The 20,471-nt window shown below is 39.0% G+C and overlaps 1 protein-coding gene and 3 long non-coding RNA genes across 4 annotated transcripts; 1 reads left to right on the top strand and 3 right to left on the bottom strand.

Annotated features, from left to right (window-relative positions):
* Positions 1 to 394: 394 nt before the first annotated feature.
* LOC119721929 lies at positions 395 to 2,489 on the bottom strand. Its single transcript, XR_005270347.1, has 3 exons — positions 2,243 to 2,489; positions 1,913 to 2,047; positions 395 to 1,757 (listed from the first exon to the last, which is right to left on the bottom strand). It is a non-coding gene; the product is annotated as an uncharacterized LOC119721929 (long non-coding RNA).
* A 609-nt stretch (positions 2,490 to 3,098) lies between these two features.
* On the bottom strand, positions 3,099 to 4,760 carry LOC119721931. The gene is made up of 2 exons (XR_005270349.1): positions 4,655 to 4,760; positions 3,099 to 4,503 (listed from the first exon to the last, which is right to left on the bottom strand). It is a non-coding gene; the product is annotated as an uncharacterized LOC119721931 (long non-coding RNA).
* Positions 4,761 to 7,066: 2,306 nt separating this feature from the next.
* Positions 7,067 to 13,283, bottom strand: LOC119721930. The gene is made up of 2 exons (XR_005270348.1): positions 13,020 to 13,283; positions 7,067 to 7,125 (listed from the first exon to the last, which is right to left on the bottom strand). It is a non-coding gene; the product is annotated as an uncharacterized LOC119721930 (long non-coding RNA).
* A 1,786-nt stretch (positions 13,284 to 15,069) lies between these two features.
* LOC119721928 (PRA1 family protein 3-like) lies at positions 15,070 to 17,893 on the top strand. The gene is made up of 3 exons (XM_038191884.1): positions 15,070 to 15,286; positions 17,109 to 17,326; positions 17,634 to 17,893. The coding sequence occupies exons 1-3, from the start codon at positions 15,108 to 15,110 to the stop codon at positions 17,771 to 17,773; spliced, it is 537 nt and encodes a 178-aa protein (XP_038047812.1). The 5' UTR covers positions 15,070 to 15,107; the 3' UTR covers positions 17,774 to 17,893.
* The last annotated feature ends 2,578 nt before the right edge of the window (positions 17,894 to 20,471 follow it).

Raw genomic sequence — 20,471 nt, 5'->3', positions numbered from 1 at the left:
CGTTTATTCAGAAATTCATGAAGCATATTCAAACTGATCGGTCGTTTCCAAAGTGTCTTTCCCATTTGCAAAAGTTCTTTTTAAAAGCCCATGGATGGGGGCATGCAAATTGTGCGTATGCAAGTTCGGGTCTTTTCATCGGAAAATTTTAAAAGGTAGAACCTAGGAGATTTTTTTTATTTCCGTTTAAGAGTAAAGATTTCCCTTACAAAAACACCTTATTATTTTATATTCCCTGACGTGCCTTTATGTGCACACCCCGCCCCCAATCACCCATAAATAATAAAACGTCATTTCAGCTGGGTTTTGTTACTTGTGTAGTAGCTTGACTCCTCCCCCGCCAACAACTAAAACAAAAATAGGCAAAATAACGACAACCTTCCAAGGATCATGATCAAGTGTCTCACATCTTTCAAGTTTTATTTATTTTGTTTAATTCCTTAGTCTTATTGACATACAAATATTTAACCAATTCATACAAACAAATACAAAAGATTCCAAATGAGGGGAAAAGTTGGGCAGAAGGCCAATAAATTTGAGAAATTAATAATCACTTTATAATATCATAGATGATTATTACATAAGCAACGACTACATGACTGTACACGGTAAATCCAGGTTTTTGTATTTCGCCATTTTGTGAATAAGATTTTTAAAAGGGAAGATAAAACTTGAGAATGCCCCCCTCCAAAAAAAATTCCTAGATTATTTTGAAACATTTCAGGACTATATTTTGTCTAATTTAGCTATTTGATGCCAGGCAAGTTCAACACTCGATATATATTGCGTTTATCCTTTTGTGAGGTTAGTTATTAATAAGAAAATGAAAAGACATGCAAAACCACCAAGAAAAACAATTGTGCATACGAAGTAAAAATATAACAAATAAAAAAAGTGCAATGAAATAAATCACAAAAGGATAAACACAAATGTAATTTGAGTGTCACTCATACCTGTTGCAATGCATTTCGATGGATAGAAGTTCCTGAACAGTTTATTCTTTAAATTTTCCTAAACATTAAACGTTCTTGTGTTTTCTAATAAATATACAATGGAAAGAAAGTCACGTTTTAGTTAAACCGACGTCTTGTTAAAGACGTTAAATTTAAATAAAGTGTGTTACATTTCTTCAGTTTTTAAACAATAAATCAATCATTTTTGAAATCTTTCAAAACTCTTAAAACTTAAATTGGTTTTCTTAAAATTGCACTTTCAATATCAAATTAAATTTATAGAGCAAAATTCTCATTGTCAACTGAACAAAAAGCAAATAGAAAGCGTTAGGGGAGACCTCGTTTATAATTTACCGAGAAGATCCAATTGGATGCACTAAAGGTAAGGAGTATGAAATTATTAACTTATTGATGCAATAATTTTGGATGACCCAGGACAGATCAAAGGAACATCCCTTTTCCCAGACATGTCACTGCTGAAAAGCCAGTGACAAATCATTACCCTTACAATAATTTTCCAGCAAGTTTCCATTATTGTCCATTGTTAACTGTCTGTTGCAGTATCCGGTTTAAGATTATTTTAGAGGCATAAATAATTTAATGAAATCAAAATTACTTTTCATTTTATTTTAGTGTTGTTGCCTTAGTGTATAACATTAATGACGTTGCATTATGCAGTCGATTTATTATTTCATATTGTGCAAGCTAGTTTTTTTCAACTCAAATTTCCGATGAGGGCATCCTTGTCCAGTAGAGCAGCTTCGTCATTATCCAGACTCGTCCAAGCTTGGTGATCCTCATGTCCTAAACATGACAAAATAAGCAAGCAAATTAAAAAAAATACATATATTAGGAAATCAAGCACTGTGGATTTTGTAGGAGGGACAAACTACAATCAGAGGAATAACAAATTATAATCCTCATACCCTGGTCTTTTTTCGTTTTCAAAGTAAACTCACCTCAAGAATCAGAAATGGCCAGGCCAGCAGGCGGTGTCAGTCAATCGTCGGTCCTCCCAGCTTACGATGGCTTGAGGCAGGCTCATCCTCATCTCAGTAAGACAATGCCCTCATCAGTCAGTGGTCCTCATTTCTCTACAAGGATTCAAATGACGAAAAAAAATATCTGAAATATTATTAAGAAATATGTGCAAGGAGAAAGAAAACTTCGACTTTTACCCCACAAAGCAACACAACTCTATACCAGCACTCGTTGTGGAAGAACACAGAAAAGTGCTAATCACCAATTTTGAGTTCTGTGACTAAGACGAAGCCTTCATGTAAACTAACTTCAAGAATCAGTAATTGGAAGCCCAGCAAGTAGGTCATCCGTTCATCTGTCGGTCCCCCTTCCTGCTTCCGGTTCCTCGAGTTTCTGTGTGATGAGGCTGTTGGAGCCTTGGAGGGTTCATTTTTGTCCAGACAAAGCAGCCTTGCTCATCCATGTGATGCAGTCTCAACTTTTAGATCATCAGTTTCTTTGATGAAAGCTGCAACTCTTTCCTCAGTGGACAGGGGTACTAAAACACTAGGCCTAGCCCATTTGTCTAAGCCTACCTATAACCAGGTCATGGGTAGGACCCAATGGAAACCAAACGATTCTACCCATGTTTCCATTATTTCCTTTTTAAAACAGACACGATTACTTTGTCATAATGTGCCGACGCTGATAATGGCAGGTTGCTTTGGAAACTGTATATACCTCGCACACTATATAAACAACCATTAAAAAAAAATCACGTGACATTAAGATGACAAAATGCCATCTTAATCCTTGCCGATCCCTTCCAAATCAGACTTACATTGAACATATATAGTACTCTACGGAGGGAAGGTTACACGTAGGCTAAAATCAACAAGGAAATAGTAGTTTTCTATGAACTCTAAACCTGTCGCATATCTTGAAATGCTTTCTTTTGAAATTTACGTTAAGTAAGGTGTACTCGTAGCCCACAAAGATTTGATCGTGAAAGTCTATATTAGACCGATCTCTAACTACTGCAACGCCTTTTTCCGTTATGGTTTTCGTGTTCTCCCTTCAATAAAACAGCACTGTCGACCTTATGCGTTATCAAAGGTCAGAGTAAGACAACCAAATGAGTAACTCAAAGGAGAAATATAAACTTGATGAAAACATGAATCCCGGCCTGCCGATCTTTCCAAATCGGACTCACAAAAATGATGTAGATTAAGTTTAAACCTTTACAAAAACACGAAGAAATGTCGCATGCGTTGGTAAATATGTCGCATGTCTTATTTACTGTACAGCCATTTTCCCTATCGCCGCTTTGTTGATTACACTTAAGTTGTACCCTTTCACATGCATAACCTGGCTATTTCTGGCCTTTTTGAAGGCAAACTTCTTGACAATGTCAAAAATTGCAGTTATTTTAGCTGACGAATAATACTTAAAAGAAGCGGTGTAGGCCTAGAACTTGGGGGGAATGCCTTTAACATGCTGCTTTAATTGAAATTCAGTCAATTTCTTTACATCGACATAATGGAGTTTTTCCTTAATTTCCGTCATTTTTAAAAACTTTTTTCTGCCGTCATTTTCCCCACCGCGGTGCACCGTTTACCGAATTCGGTTTCCGACTTTTTTAAGCAGTGTAGTACCGTACCGGAAGTGGCTGCCGATTATAATTTGAATTTTTTTTTGTTAACATTATTTCGGTCATTTTCTTTAGCAAATTTTTGCATGGCATAGGGCCTAGAAGTTTAGAAAATTACCGATTTTGAAATATTTATTTCTTTCGCTGCCGCTGTTAATCTTTTTACCGTAATTTTCGTCTCTTTAATTTGGTTCTTCCGCTATCGATTTTTTTTCTCACTTTGTAGGTAAGACAAATAACACTGATATCAAGTATTATTTCTCTCACTAAAGCTGTGATATTTTTAGCCGTGTAAACTATGTTTCGTCACTTCACTTATATGTCGCGTTGATTTTCGGTGTAACTTTCGTAATTTTCCTGTAGCTACCTGTAGAAACAGAGTGCCATGCTTCGAGAAGAATCTCCACGTATATACTATGTGGTTTTCGTTGTAATTTAATTTGGACCGATTTGATTTTTGTTTCCATGTTTCGTCACACGCGTTTAGTCAAATATTTCAAAAACAACACTGATTTCAGTTATTTTCGGCGTAAATTTCATCATTTTCTCAGCCACTTGTTGGAAGCAGAGAAGCATTTCTGTGAGAAGAAAATCCGCTCATGATTTGATTTTTACTGCAATGTACTTGTAACACACATTTGACTATTTTTCTTCAATTTTCGTCATATTCATTGTCAAATATTTCAGGTATAGGTATCTCAGTAAAGTTAACAAGTAACAGTGATTTAAGCTATTATTTCTTCCAATTATAGCGGTATCTTTGGCGTAAGAATTCGTATTTTAGTCGTTTTGATGTTTTATAATATTGCAAAATAATATGCAGTCTGATTTTTGATCCAATATTCCGCAAATCGGAAAGTGTCTGATGAGGGCATCGTTGTCCAGATAGAGCAGCTTCGTAATTTTCCAGTGTCATCCAAGCTTGGCGGTCCTCATCTTCTAAAACATTACAAAAAGAGTAAACTAGAACAAAATTAGAATTAATATTTAAAGAGGAAATCAAGCATTGTAAGAGGTGACATAGTATTAAAGGAATAACAAATTTAAGTGTAGGCCTACATATCCCTGGTCTCTTTTCAAGTAAACATACCTCAAGAATCGGTAATGGCCAACCAAGCAGGCAGTGTCAGTCAACCGTTGGTCCTCCCAGCTTATGGCAGCTTGAGGCAGGCTCATCCATCATAGGACAATTCCCTCACCAGTGGTCCTCATGTCTGTAAAAAGATTCAAATGACGAAAGAAAATATCCAAATTATTATTAGAAAATATCTAAAAGGTAGAGCAAGAGGGGGGGGGGGGAATGTTCGAATTAACCCAACAAAGCAGTGTCCCACTACCAGCACTCTTTATTTGTGGGAGAACATAAAAGAGCGCCAGATCACCCATTTTGATTACTTGTTTCTGCTTATTCTTTAGGTACATGTAACTAAAAACTAACCTCAAGAATTAGTAATGGGAAGCCCAGCAAGCAGGTCATCCGTTCATCTGTCGGTCCTCCTCCCTGCTTCCGGTTCCTCGAGTTTCTGTTTGATGAGGCTATCGGAGCCCTGACGATGTCTTGAGGCAGGCTCATCCTCATCTCAGTAGAGCAATTCCCTCATCAGTCAGTGGTCCTCGCTTTGCTGAAAGGATTCAAATAACGAAAGGAAACATTTGAATTATTGAGCTGTATTCGTGCCAGGGAAAGAAAAGGGAAAGAAAACATTGAATTAACCCCACAAAGCAACTGAGCCCTGCTACCAGAACTCGTTTGTGGACGAACATAATAACGGAGTCAGATAGCCCATTTAAATGGTTCTGTGACTTGATTGTTCCTGTTAAGAGAAGGCTACATGTAAACTAACCTAATAATCAGGAATGGGAAGCCCAACAAGCAGGTCATCCGTTCATCTGTCGGTCCTCCTCCCTGCTTCCGGTTCCTCGAGTTTCTGTTTGATGAGGCTGTTGGAGCCCTAACGAGTCTTGAGGCAGGCTCATCAATCCCAGTAGAGCAATTCCCTCATCAGTCAGTGGTCCTCATGTCTGTAAAAAGATTCAAATGACGAAAGAAAATATCCAAATTATTATTAGAAAATATCTAAAAGGTAGAGCAAGAGGGGGGGGGGGGGGGGGGAGAAATGTTCGAATTAACCGAACAAAGCAGTGTCCCACTACCAGCACTCTTTATTTGTGGGAGAACATAAAAGAGCGCCAGATCACCCATTTTGATTACTTGTTTCTGCTTATTCTTTAGGTACATGTAACTAAAAACTAACCTCAAGGATTAGTAATGGGAAGCCCAGCAAGCAGGTCATCCGTTCATCTGTCGGTCCTCCTCCCTGCTTCCGGTTCCTCGAGTTTCTGTTTGATGAGGCTATCGGAGCCCTGACGATGTCTTGAGGCAGGCTCATCCTCATCTCAGTAGAGCAATTCCCTCATCAGTCAGTGGTCCTCGCTTTGCTGAAAGGATTCAAATAACGAAAGGAAACATTTGAATTATTGAGCTGTATTCGTGCCAGGGCTCGAAAAGGGAAAGAAAACATTGAATTAACCCCACAAAGCAAAGCCCTGCTACCAGAACTCGTTTGTGGACGAACATAATAACAGAGTCAGATCGCCCATTTAAATGGTTCTGTGACTTGATTGTTCCTGTTAAGAGAAGGCCTACATGTAAACTAACCTAATAATCGGGAATGGGAAGCCCAACAAGCAGGTCATCCGTTCATCTGTCGGTCCTCCTCCCTGCTTCCGGTTCCTCGAGTTTCTGTTTGATGAGGCTGTTGGAGCCCTAACGAGTCTTGAGGCAGGCTCATCAATCCCAGTAGAGCAATTCCCTCATCAGTCAGTGGTCCTCATTTTTCTAAAAGGATTCAAATGACGAAAGGAAACATTTGATTTATTGAGCTGTAATCGTGCCAGGGCTAGAAAGGGTAAAGACAACATTGAATAACCCCACAAAGCAAAGCCCCGCTACCAGAACTCGTTGTTTGTGGACGAACAAAGAAGAGCGCCAGATCGCCCATTTTGATTAGTTCTTAATTGTTTCTGTTTAAGCAGGCTACATGTACACAAACCTGATAGTCAGTAATGGGAAGCCCAGCAAGCAGGTCATCCGTTCATCTGTCGGTCCTCCTCCCTGCTTCCGGGGAATTAGTGAGCTGTATTCGTGCCAGGGCTAGAAAGGGGAAAGAAAACATTGAATTAACCCCACAAAGCAAAGCCCGCTACCAAGAACTCGTTCTTTGTGTTAGAACATTATAACAGAGTCAGATCGCCCATTTTGATGAGTTCTGTGACTTGATTGATCCTGCAAAAAGGAGGCCAACATGTAAACTAACCTCGAGAATCAGTAATGGGTAGCCCAGCAAGCAGGTCATCCGTTTATCTGTCGGTCCTCCTCCCTGCTTCCAGTTCCTCGAGTTTCTGTGTGATGAGGCTGTTGGAGCCTTGGAGGGTTCATTTTCGTCCAGACAAAGCAGCCTTGCTCATCCATGTGATGCAGTCTCAACTTTTAGATCATCAGTTTCTTTGATGAAAGCTGCAACTCTTTCCTAAGTGAACAGGGTTACGAAAACACTGGGCCTAGCCCATTTGTTACTGAAGTGAAACATTTCAAAGCAAGCCTACCTGTAATGAGGCCACTTGTTACCAAATGGAAACTAAACGATTCTACCCATGTTTCCACTATTTACTTTTAAGAACAGATATGATCTTTTTTGTCATAATGCACATGAACATGTGCCGACGCCGATAATGGCGGGTTGCCAATAAGTTGTACCTTTCACAATGTACCTTTTTCGGTGTGTGTGTGTGTGTGGGGGGGGGGGGGGGAGGCAATAAGGTCGTTTTGAAGGCACTTCTCGACAATGCAAACAATTTTGATGTTTTTGAAATGCCGCTGTATATAACTGAAATTCAGTCATTTTCTAAACAGATATTTTGTTCATTATGGTGTGATTGTTTTCTCGTAATTTCGTCAATTTCATTTTCTTTTGCTGCCGTCATTTTCCCACCGTTTGCCTCAAACAATCGGAAAGCGAATTTTGGCAATGTAGAACCGGTATTCACTGCTCGGAATAATTTCATACTTTTTTTCAATCTTAATTTCGGTCTTTTTTTCTGTGGCCAAATTTGGAAAGGGATCGAAGTTTAGAAATTAGCACCAATTTGCAAGTACATGTACATGTATTTACTTCTCTCGTTGCAGATGATTAATTTCTATGCCGTTATTTTCGTCATTTTGATTTGTTATTTCCATAACCCATTTTGTTTACTTTCAGGTATTTTTACTCTCATTAACGCTGTGATGTTTTCCTCGCGTTATTTTCATCATTTTCCTAGCGTGTAGGCCTACAGTGCACGTAGAAAGCGGAGTGATTTTTTTTTTTCGGAAAAAAATTCGCTTACGATGTGATTTTCGCTACAATTTATTTTGGACCGATTTGAATCTTGTATTCAGTTTTCGTCATACGCGTAGTCAAGTAAATATCCGGGTAGGTATTGCAGTAAAAGGTAAAAAATAACACCGAACTCAGGTATTATTTATTCCAATACTGCCTAACATTTTAAAGTTGATTTCGTATTTTCGTCAATTTGAGGCTTGTCGCTTCAAAACCGTAACATTTTTTGCCCGACGTATTGCAGTTGAGAAAAAAATAACACTGATTTCAAGTATTATTCCTTTCGACGTCTGCTTCGATTTTGCTTAACGATTTGACATTTTCGTAGCCAACGATTTATATGATTTAAAAACATTTAATTGTGTCTATTGTCAGAGACAACAGACGGATACCATTAAAAACAAATCACACCACACAGAGAGCAATGCACACTAAGGCAAAAAATCAAACATGCAACATTTACAATGAAACAAAATACAATCTACTTTTGAGTTTTTTCCCCCAAAAGTCATTCTCTCTGTAAGCATTATTTACTCACAGATAAGTTTATCTTTAAATACTTAATAATGAACCGAGCTTAAAAGGTCTTCACAGAATAAAAATGTCTTTTATATAAATTTATGCAAAGTATAATTAACCAACGTTATGACTTTTGATTAAATATGGTCAACTGTCAACTGTGCCCTCACTGCTCACAGACTAGCGAAGTATAGACAATGCGGCGCTTTTACAGACGCTGTTAATCCCAGATTTGTTTTACTTTTCAGTGTTACTATAAGAGCGTATATGTCACCTTAACAGGGAGCTCATTTAGGAATTAGCGTTAATTATTAACCAACAGTTTTTTTTCTGTATGGCTATTGAAGTAGTAACGTCCTTCCGTGTTTTTGTTAAGTGGTCTAAGTTTTAATGTTCAAGTTCTTCTGAAGGAAGGGGCCTCTTGGAAATCGGCGCTACTAATATGCACCGAAGAGGGTGTCCCTTACCAGTGACACTGCACCAGGCATGGTCACTGTCAGTTGCCGATGGCCTAGATTTTATGAATCTTGTTTGCTCTTAAAGGGAATGTACATCATTGGCTTTTGCTGTAATTTTCAGAAATGGACTATTTGAGGGGTTAGTATAATAGATCAAATATTGTTTAACTGACATGTTTGAAGTTTTGTGTTCGAAAATGCTTGAACAACCAAGAAAAACACAACTGTTTATGTAGTCTGGTTCCCTGACTCCACTAAAGATAAAATGGATCAATTATAGATGTCGGAAAATTGTAAGATAAGGGAACCAGTCTAGCTGGCCTGCACCTGTTCATGAACATGTAACCAATAGCAAACAGAATTTGGACTGAAAAAAATTGTAAGTTTGGAGAAGTAGTTGAAAAATAGTTAGGTTTTCCAACGGTGGTCGGCCGACCACCGTTGGAAATGTATACAAAAATACCATTTTCTTGAAAATGACTCGACACCAGATGCCATAATTTTACAGGATGCTTTAGACTGTAATTTACCAACATCCTAGTAAGGTATTTCGTACAAACTTGGTAGTTTTATTTTTCGATGTTTGCAAATGTTGTATATTCCCTTTAAACATTTTATACAATCATAAAGAAATTATATCGTCGTTGGTGGACAACGCACCAGGCCTGCCACTTTCTGTAGTTGTTTTACTAACTTTGTTTAATTATTGTTCTGAGTTGGGCAAAGTACCAGCCAATGTCCGTATAGAGGGCAGCATTCCAGTGGATCGATAAAACATCACAAAATGACTCTCAATCAATTACAAAATCGACTTTAAATTTGCGAGTGAAGTTCCTTAATAGCTAAAATAAAATACACCAGTACTTTCAAGTTTATAGGGACAGTGTTATTCATTAGACTGATTTTCGTTTGCATTAAGTTAGTGTTATTTTATTTAATTTATTTTTTTAGAAAACTTCTAAAACTCCCCATTGCACTGCCTGCAGGCTCAATGTGCGCATGCTCGCAGCAGGCTATGCTTGCTCCCTAATTTTTGTTTTCTTCATTTTCCCTAACACTGTTCATTGCACTTTGCTAAACAGTTCCTAAGTTTTATAACATTCCGAAGTATGGTACACGAAATCGCGCGATTACGCAGGTACGCGGATATGCGGATACGCGGGTACGTGGGTACGAAGACCAAGAGGAGATGAACATATTGTTCTTATTTAGGGCCTACTACTATACATATGACAATCACAACGTACGTACGTGATACATTTAATTAATCACATACGTACCTGTGATAATATAATATTACGTACTATCGTAATATTAGTATTATCATTGCGTACATACCTGATAAATAAGTACATATTACGTGCGTACATGTATTGCATATGTAAGTGATAACGTGTATCCTTAAACGAGTATACGTTGTGTATACGTACTTAATAATTATCACGTGGGCCCTACGTACGTAATAATTATCACGTGGGCCCTACGTGATAATATTACCTACGTACGTGATAATATTCAAGTACGTGAGTGAGTTACGTACGTACGTGACAATAACACATACGTAATAGTATTGTGAAAATGAAAAGCAAAATAACTCCCATGTCCCTTCACGGTCTTCGTACCAAACCGTCTCCGGTCTAGCCAAAAAAACCAAAAAACAAAAACACGAGTTTGCCGAACATTACGTATGAATATGCCTTATTGTCGCACGGAAAAGCGACAGAACGCGGTGCGGAGGTTTCTAAACGCGTATGAGAATATTTCGCCGAATCTAAATGCCTTGAACATTATCTAAATGCCTATAGACCGCTTGCAGACGCGTTCGATAATCGACGCGCGAAGGCGCGCGACGCCATGTTGTGGGACAGGCGTATATCAATTCACGCACATTTTGTCCCATAACATGGCGTCGCTCACCTTAGCGCGTCAATTATCGAACGCGTCTGCAAGCGGTCTATAACATAACATTAACACTCCAACAGATCCAGCAGCTGCTTTGCTTTGCGGATGCTGCATAATGCACGCCTGCAGCGTCTACACTCCTCCCAACTTGACCTACAAAAAAACTAATTAATTGTTTGCATCACTTGCACCAACGTTTTGCCTAGAATGTTGATTAGGTTTTATATTGTTTCAATTTATTTTTTAGTTTCTGAGACTGAGGTGGAGAACGTCTTTTAACCTTCTCCAGAAAGGGAGTTACATAAGACCTGCAAGTCAATGTGACAATGAAGGAGACACTGTCACAGGTTTATCATTGAAAATACTGGTGTAAATGAGCGAGTTAAATTATTCAGAGACAACCATTTGAAAAAAAAAAAACAATCCACTGGAATGCTACCCTTCAACTGTTCCACGTGCGAACACAATGTCACTGCACGTGTCTGACGAATTCTTTCGAAATTGTATTTTCTCCCCACGTGCGAACACAATGTCACTGCAAATTTCAGACGAATTTCTATGCAAATGTTATACTCAACGTGCGAACGCAATGTCACTGCACGTATTTTATGAATTCCTATATGCAAATTAACACACGTGGGAACACAATGTCAATGCACGTGACGAATTCCTATTGGCATTGCATTATTATTGAATAAAATAATCATTTTCGTTCAACCTTAATTCTGCTGTAATTTATCTTCCCATGTAAACTTTTTTTTAACATCCAATGAAATTTAAAGGGAATGTACATCATTGGCTTTTGCTGTAATTTTCAGAACTGAACTATTTGAGGGGTTAGTATTATAGCTCAAGTATTGTTTATCTGACATGTTTGAGGTTTTGGGTTCGAAAGTGGTAAAAACCAAGAAAAACAAAAATGTTTAAGTTGTCTGGTTCCTTGACTCCACTAAAGATAAAATGGATCAATTTATAGATGTCGGAAAATTGTAAGGCTGGCCTGCACCCGTCCATAAACATGTAACCAATAGCAAACAAAATTTGGACACAAAAAAAGGAAAATTGGAGCAGTAGTTGAAAAATAGTAAGGTTTTTCCAACGGTGGTCGGCCGACCACCGTTGGAAATCTATACAAAAATACCATTTTCTTGAAAATAATTTGACACCAGGTGCCATAATTTTACAGGATGCTTTAGACTGTCATTTACCAACATTCTAGTAAGGTATTTCGTAAAAAACGTGGTAGTTTTATTTTTCGACGTTTGAAAAGTTGTATTTTCCCTTCTAAGGAGTTCTCTGTTTCAGGTGACAAAACTCTCTACTTTTACCAGAGCTTCCTAAACAAATTAAAGCATTTTACTGCCTTGAAATGAAGTAATTTATCCGCTCAGCCAGAAAACAATTCCTGGCCGGCCAGTGGCTTCTTGCAGTCTCAAACTTTATATCTAAACTGCTTCGGATTAACGGAGCCTATAGCCACGCCCCATTGTATTTACAAACGTGCGAACGCAATTACTACACGCGTCTTTCGAATTTCTATGCATAGATATAGAATAAAAAGACTAGATCGGCAGCGCGTCCCCAAGTTATAATTTATACACAAATAAAGGCCTTACACTTACTTAAAGCCATAGTCCATCATTTGTAATTAGTGCATTTTTTTTGTTTGAAGCAACAAAAGTGTTCAGACGGATACTGAGCAACTAACCTGATGAAGTTTCAGCTCAGCTTCAGCTGTATATTCCGAGAAAAGCAGCATTCTAAGATCTCAATTTCAAATCAAAAGTTACTGAATCATGTTTTGAATTGCAGCTATACGCGGCGTCGCGCACTGATCCGACGAATTATAACAACTGCGCGCGCGTGTGCGTGGTTTCAATACTTGTGCGCGCTGCGCTGAAAAACAAAACGAACTACTAATTTAAATTTTCCTACGGTGCTTCTTAAGAAGCACCGTTGGAAAGGCCTTCTTTCGTTGATTACTTCAAAATGACAGCTTCCCAGAAAGAATAATTTCACAGGGAGTTTAGTTCCCTTACTATCTTTCAACCAAGTTTGTTTTTCAACAGTAATTACGCCAGTTACTTTTCGGATGGCTGCAAATGATGGACTATAGCTTTAAAGTGGCCCTAGATTTTGGTAGGAGAACCTTAGGCTATTTATACACATGTACATTAATCAGAGACATGTAACGTACCTCTTTCTACTCTTGAAGACATTGCCCCTCTTTATGTTGATCTTGGAGTAAATGGTAACGATGTCTTTGTTAATACATATAAATTGGACACAATGTGCACGTTCAATTAGAATAAACAATTTTATACCGAGCCAAAATGATAATTTTGAACAGTGTAATGAGTTGCATGCAGTGAGCGTGAGGAGCACAACGACAGTAATGAAGGCCTAGCCCAGCACCGAAACAACAGCTTAAGATAAAGCCCGTGCACGCTTGGTCGCTGTACCATGGTGATCAGCGAGGCATGAATGTAACAATAGGGCTGGAGTCTGAGTGGAAATCTTCTAAACATTATTTGCATAATGTCATTCAGCACAAGCCTGGGTTATAAATGAGAGTCGGATAGAATGCTAATGACGTAATCCCGATGGGCGATTACATTTTGGTCACGAGACTTACTTAGAGGGGTGGCACAGTTTCATACTGATCAACTTAATGAGTTGAAAACAGTTGCCTGTTTAAATACATTTGTGAAGGACGAAAACGAAATGTTTCTTATTAAAAAACATGCAAATGAAAAGTGGTTTTGGGGGGCTGCACCCACTTTTGGGGTTGAATTTTTGGACTGACCAGTTACAGTCGCATCACCGGGGCACTTGCTCAATAAAAGGCATCGTCCGTTGGTGTAGCAGCGTATCCAGCTTGTTTTTTTTTGGGGGGGGGCACGTCCGTGCTGAACTTGATGTCGACATGTTTTTTTTCACCGGACATATTGGCCTCCGTAAAATTAAATGGGGGGAGAGGGCCGGGCTGGTACCAAATTTACAAACAATGGAGCGCTCTTCGAAACCGGACATTTTATTCTGGTTCTGTATCTGGTGGAATATACTGCATGCATAATCTCATCACAAGGATATCTTGAAAAAAAAATAATAATGACAGTGCGGGAACATATTGCCCGATCGTAGCATGAAACCCAATGAAGCCAAATTATTCAAACGCCAATTTTGAAGGATTTCCGGTACAAATGCAAGAAACTATTGATCTTTTATGAAGAATTTGGGTTGGAAACACATTAGCACAGCTGTACCGGTATTCGCGGAGTGCCCGGGGCCTATCGCGCGTAGCAGCCGGTCTAATTCGCGGTCCGTTCATGGTGACTGCGGGTGCGCGGCATGTACCGCGTTCATCGTTTGTAAATCTCAACTTTAAGTCCGCATTTCATTAAAAAGTATTTTAAGAATTAAAGATGTATATTGTGAAAATAAAAAAAACAGTTTTTTGTTTGGTGTTATAGGAGGAGCTGAGGCTCAACTTTGAGAATCAAAACCGAAACTCAGATAACGAAGCTTATTTGAGTAAATTGAACGTGATTTACCCTCTTCTCTTGCGGAAAGGGATTTTTTATTTTAATGTGTGACCTTTTTATTATTGGTTAATATTACCATTTATTATAATAATTATTGTTATTGTACCCAGAAGTCATTTGAAATGGCGTTTGAATAATTTGGCTCCATTGAGATTCACGACACGACCGGGCATGCAATGTGATCCAGGGGGCAAGTCGGTCGGGGGGCGAGTAGGTCAGGGGCCGAGTCCGCGAGGAGGCAAGTCGGCCAGGGGGCGAGTCGGTAAGGGGCGAGTCAGTCAGGGGGCGAGTCGGCCAGGGGGCGAGTCAGTCAGGGGCGAGTCGGTAAGGGTCGAGTCGGCCAGGGGGCGAGTTGACCTGCAATCTGATTTTTGTTTATTTTATACTAAACTAAAGTTGCACACAAGTCTAGCGCTCAATATTTGTGTTTCATGTGCTAAATTAAATTATCAGAAATGTCACTTTGACTAAAGTTTAATGTTCGAATGAATACACAACTTCTTTTTGGTTTTCGTATAAAAGTAGACACTTTTATCGATTTTTATGTTTACCAAGAAACTTGCTTTAAATTAAAGTTTAAATAAAGTTTCAACCAGAATAAATTAAAATGAAGACAGACTTGTACAAGTTTAATAGCACCGCAATGGGGGAAAAATGACCGGTCTCAAAACCTTCTGCAGGTATTAGAAAATAGCGCAAAAGGCGGATGGCACCAGTCGATATTGACACACGTACACAAAATGGACGATTTGGAGGTTCCGTCTCTTCGCTCTCTCAGCGATTTTCTCCTAGAATCGGCTCGGTTCTCTACGCCTGCTATAAACGACCCTTCAAGATGGGCCAACCGTGTTATAGACAACCTTTTGTACTATCAAACCAACTACTTTTTGACTGCAGTACTGGTATTTCTGATAGTTGGGTGGGTGTCACAATCAAGTAATTTCTGTCAGACATGTCCAATGTCAAAATATAGCAAATACAAATAGCCTTGGCCTAGCCTATAGCTAGCCTCTAGTCTTAGTCTTATACTATAATTAGTATTATCGTCAGTCAGCCTCGACTCCATGGGCGCGTGCACTTTCCTTACACTAACCCGTGGCCGTGATGATGACGTAAATGACGCTGATTGGCTATTCACAGCGACCAGCGTACTGCGTGCATTTCGAAGATTGCACGTCCATCTAAACCGATGAGGATCGTTTTCGACGCACTCACATTCAATTTGCGTTGGTCAAGGCGCGCGCGTTGCAAGCGTTATCTGCGCCGATTATGGTGACTCGAGGATCCAAGGGTGATTGTGTAGTGTAGGGCCCCTGTTTTGTTTTGATCAAATTAGACTCACAAATTTGGGGTAGAAATCACAATTTCCCCATGTTTCCTGCGCAGTTTGTGCCTTGTTATTCAGCGCATTGGTTGTGCGGTGATCGCCGTCTTTATTTTCAGGTTGCGTGTTGTCGCCGCGCTGTCATCGTCATTTTACCCCAAAATTTCCCTAAAAAAATCAAAACCCTGCCCTCTAATATCTATGACAAACATGTCGCCAACTAGTTTGGTCGGTCATTTTAAAGTGGATTTTAATAAAATTTTTATTCCCTTAGGCTGAGGGAATGAAAGTCATAGAATACCGTCCTGCTGATTTTGAAAAACAATGAGGCTTTTTGTCATTATTCATTATGCTGAAGCACTAACCAGAATCATGTAAAATCATACTGATAGGTAATAGGTATAATGTTGTTGGTATCATGCAGCGCTAGTGCTGGTAACCGTGCGCTTTACATTGTATGCACGTATTGTATATATGTACCGCGTGTTCACTGTACTCTGTACGCGTGGGCAGATTGGGTTTTGCGCCAATGTGGTACACAGAATACGACTATTCTGCGTTAAAAAAATTGTGTGGAGCAGATTCTGATAAAATTAGAAGTAAACTGTAGTGGCAGATTATTCTTGGTAAATAATGATTTTTTTGTATGGTATTCTATGAATTTCATTCCCTCGGCCTTAAAGGAACTGAGCCCTACACTACACGATCACCCCTGTTTTGTTTTGATCAAATTTGAGTCAAAATGTTTTTATTGCTCACATATATATCAATGGTCACTATTTTGTCTTTTTATTTGTTTCCAACAAGAGTATAGCTATGAGCCTATGTAGAGAAGGCAAATGGCTCCTTTGGACTCAATTCTGTATGAGCAAAATAGTCGAGAAAATTGAACTGAAGAATCCATTCACGCAGACCACTGTCTTGGAAAATCCACAATCTTGAGGGCAGAGGGGGGGGGGGGGGGGGGGGGAGGGAGAGAAAAAAAGGGCCGGTCTGCTAGACTCGGTAACTGGGGCACTAGAATTTTTTTCTTCCAATTTTGAATTTGGTTGGTGACACTTTTTATTGATTGCCGACAAAAATATGCAAGATCAACAACTGGTAGGAAGGGTGGTGTTTTTTTCTGGACGCAGAAGTATCGGCAAAATAGTCGAGAAAATGGAAGAATTGATCCATCATTTTGGTTAAAAAAGACAAAAAGGGGCTGCCTACTTCTTTTTTAAGCCCAGATGAAGAACATTTTTTTTTACTTGGCTTGAGTATTTCACCTATTTTACTAGAACAGCGTGATTGCACATGCTGATGTGTGCATCTGTCTGTTTTACCCAAATTTATCAAGTCCTCAATCTATCATGCATACATGTACGTGTGATAAAGAAGATTTCTCAATGATTACAAATTTCTACTCCCAATCCAGGACTATGAACCCCAAAGCCATGCTGATGGGCCTCCTCACTATGGTCGTCATCTTTGCCATCTTCGTCTACACCACCAGTAACCGGGTGGAGATGCACAGATTCAAGCGGAGCCATCCCTTTGTCTGCTTCCTCCTGATCCTGCTGTGCTGCTTCTTGTTGCTCAAGGTGTTTGGTGGGCTGCTGGTGTTCATGTGGGGCATCGCCCTCCCACTAGCAAGTGAGTGGTTGCTTCAGAACTGGCAACATTGTTAAGTAGCTGGCCACATCATTCAGAAGCCAACCTCATTCAGTGGCAAGTCTGCCATGCACCTGTCAATAAGCCTCTGGACTGATGGCGTCACACTTTGTTTACTTATGTGCTTTCTTAAAGAGTCTAGCCGGAGTTTACTGTAGTTGATCATTGAAGGTTTCCCATATAGGCCCTGCTATGTAGTACATATCAGTTGGGAGGGTTTTGAGGTTGAGGTTTTTATCCTGACAATTTTTGTTTCATTCCAAGGCTTTCCTTTTCATCTTGATTTCAGTGATCTTCATCCACGCCTCGCTGAGGATGCGCAACCTCAAGAACAAGATGGGCAAGAAGCTGGAATCGCTGGGCCTGAAGCGGACGCCCATGGGTATCCTCCTCTTCCAACTAGGGTTGGAGGAGCAAGCACGCTCCTGACTAGGCAAACTAAAGAAAGCACACCAAAGAAAGGAAAGCCCCATCTGCAAATTGCGGCAAAATTTCCAAAAGGGTCTTGGCCGATTAGTTACTGGCTGTTTGAAAGTACTTTAAAGCAATCCCGGTGCCAACCTGGAACTTCTTGTAGACTGTACACGTAGTTACCACTACTGTCTTACTGTTTGCCTACGTAGGGCCAATGATTCTTATGCTTCAGCAGGACATAGACTAATTGTGTTCCTTCCAATTTAACAAATATTCAGTACAAACATTCTGTAATATTTTTAGCTTAATTGGACACATTTCATTTTCAAATAAATGTTTTGTAGCAAAATTGCTGAAATGATTGTTAATCAGTCATTTAACCCTAACCCCCAACAGGTTTTCTCTAGGCACCCTGCCAAATGCAACAAAATGCAACTTGGCTAAATTAGAAACCATGCTAAATGCAACAAATTGCAACAGTGGATTCTTTTGCATTGTGCAGTGAACCCAGTGCATACCAGCCTTGGCACCAAGCAATTGCCCTGCTAAATGCAACCAATTGCATTTTCTGTTGCATTGTGCAACCGATTGTCCTACACTTCCACAATAAATCATGTACAAAGAACTTCAAGTACATTTGTACATGTAGATTATTACGCCTGTCTTTGTGCATGTACGTGTAAACATATTTTTGTTCCCCAAGTCCAGATTTTATATTGATTTTCTTTCATTACTCTTGTTTGTTTTGTATAATTTGTGTACAGCATGGTTATTTTCAGATTTGGTTTTTCTTTTTGTAAGTTTTCACTAATTTGGGGTCATCTCTGGTTTGTCAGTGGCTTTAACGTTTAAGCGAATATGAATGTTACTGAATACTAACTGGATGTTAATGAATATCAAAAAGAAGCGTGCATTGCCTTTAGGACAGTAGCGAGTTAAATGTAGGTTTCTATTATTCATAACTTGCCTTTTCGCAAGTGTCTTGCCCAACCTGTAAGCGTCATCGGTTAACTTATTGTGTTGTCTGAAATAATTTGGTATTTATTTTGTCTTTGCATAATATTCACATTTAAGTTTCAAACTTTCATTTACAGTATAAGTGGGTCTTTTGGTTACTTGTTTATTTTTCTTGTTTATGTATTTACTTTTTTAGTATTTACTTGTTTATGTATTTACTTGGAAAGAATGTTGCAACCTGACGCTACTTCAGCAGTTGTGTACAAAGTCTATGGAGAGTCAAGAACATTTTCTAAGTATTTCCTAACAAAATTGGAAATGTTTCTCAGTCCCAGATTCATGTCTAATCATCATTTTTGCAACGACTGACCTTCATTGAGATGATATATGAAGAAAATAGCAGCGTCAGGTTGCAACATTCTTTCCATTTCTTTTTATAATTGAGAGGGAAATTTCGCAAATGAAACTTTTGGTTCTTTCAATCAAATTAGAAGAAACGTAACAGTACTGCGATGTATTAAAAGTCATCATTGCCATGGTTGTACATGTATTTATGCCAAGTATTTAACCCATTGGTCCTCTGTACTATATTGTATTACATTGTGTTTATTTACTGAAGAGTCAGTAAAATCATAGAGTACTGTACGGTGTTTTAGTCACTACAAGTATTAGTTAGGCAAGGCAGGGCAGTTTTGGGGCGCTACAGTGACTAAAGGGTTAAACACTTGTGGCAAAAGTGTAGTGATATCCTGTGATCATAACTTCATTAACCCTCCTGCTGTTTGACCAGCCACAGACAGTAAAAAAAAAAAATCCTCTTCCACATGCCATGCCGTTTACTCAGGCTAAGGGCAAAAAAAAAAATAAGTCGGTCTCTGGTCAGCGTGCGCGTCGATTTTAATCATGCACGTCAATCTTTTTTTTTTCCAAAATGTTCCGCGGTAGCTCCAACAGCGCCCTCTATTGCCGCACCTCCTCAATTTTTTTTTACCAAAGAGCACCAAGGAATGGGAAATTTTACCAAGGCAAATGATCGAGAGCACCAAGGCAAATTATGGAGGACACCACTGTACATGAGGACACCAAAAAAGCAAAAAAATACCCCACCATGTCTGTACAATCCAAGCTTGAATAAAAAAAAAAAAGCCGCGTCCCCGTGTCAATTCCGGAACTTTGGTCTGACCAGAGACCGAATATTTTTTTTTTGGCCTAATCACCAACAGTCGGATCATATTTCAAGCAAGCACTTTGACTAGTCAAATTAAGTCAACAGGCAAAAGCAGGCAAGTGGTAGGTACAGCTGGCTCGTCAATCACTGTCAACACATAGTTGTATCAAGTTACATAAACAGTCACAGTAAGTCAATCCAGCTTGATTGATTTTGACTGACAACTTTGCACAATGTATGTTTGTATACGAGGGAAATGCACCATATGAAACTGCCTGAAAATGTACAAAACAAAGCTTATTTCTAAATAAAAGGCAACTTTAATTATAAAATTCATAGAAAGTTCAGTACAAATCAGCTGTACATTTAAATGTATTTTCTGGCATATTTCAGTAGTAAAATAGTTGTTTAGTATTCCTACTTGCTACATGTATGTGCATCTAAATATCAGTTTTTACACCAACAGTAACAATGTATAAGATACAATGTTAACTGTCTTTATTTAAATGTAGAAAGAAAGAAAAAAATTACAAAAACCTGCAATAAACTGTTTCTCAATCCTACATAAAGACAACATTGTTGTTAATG

This window comes from Patiria miniata, unplaced genomic scaffold (genome assembly GCF_015706575.1).
Source record: "Patiria miniata isolate m_02_andy unplaced genomic scaffold, ASM1570657v1 HiC_scaffold_14, whole genome shotgun sequence".
In the NCBI taxonomy this organism is placed as follows: Eukaryota; Metazoa; Echinodermata; class Asteroidea; order Valvatida; family Asterinidae; genus Patiria; species Patiria miniata.
This window is presented reverse-complemented; position numbering and strand designations above follow the sequence as displayed.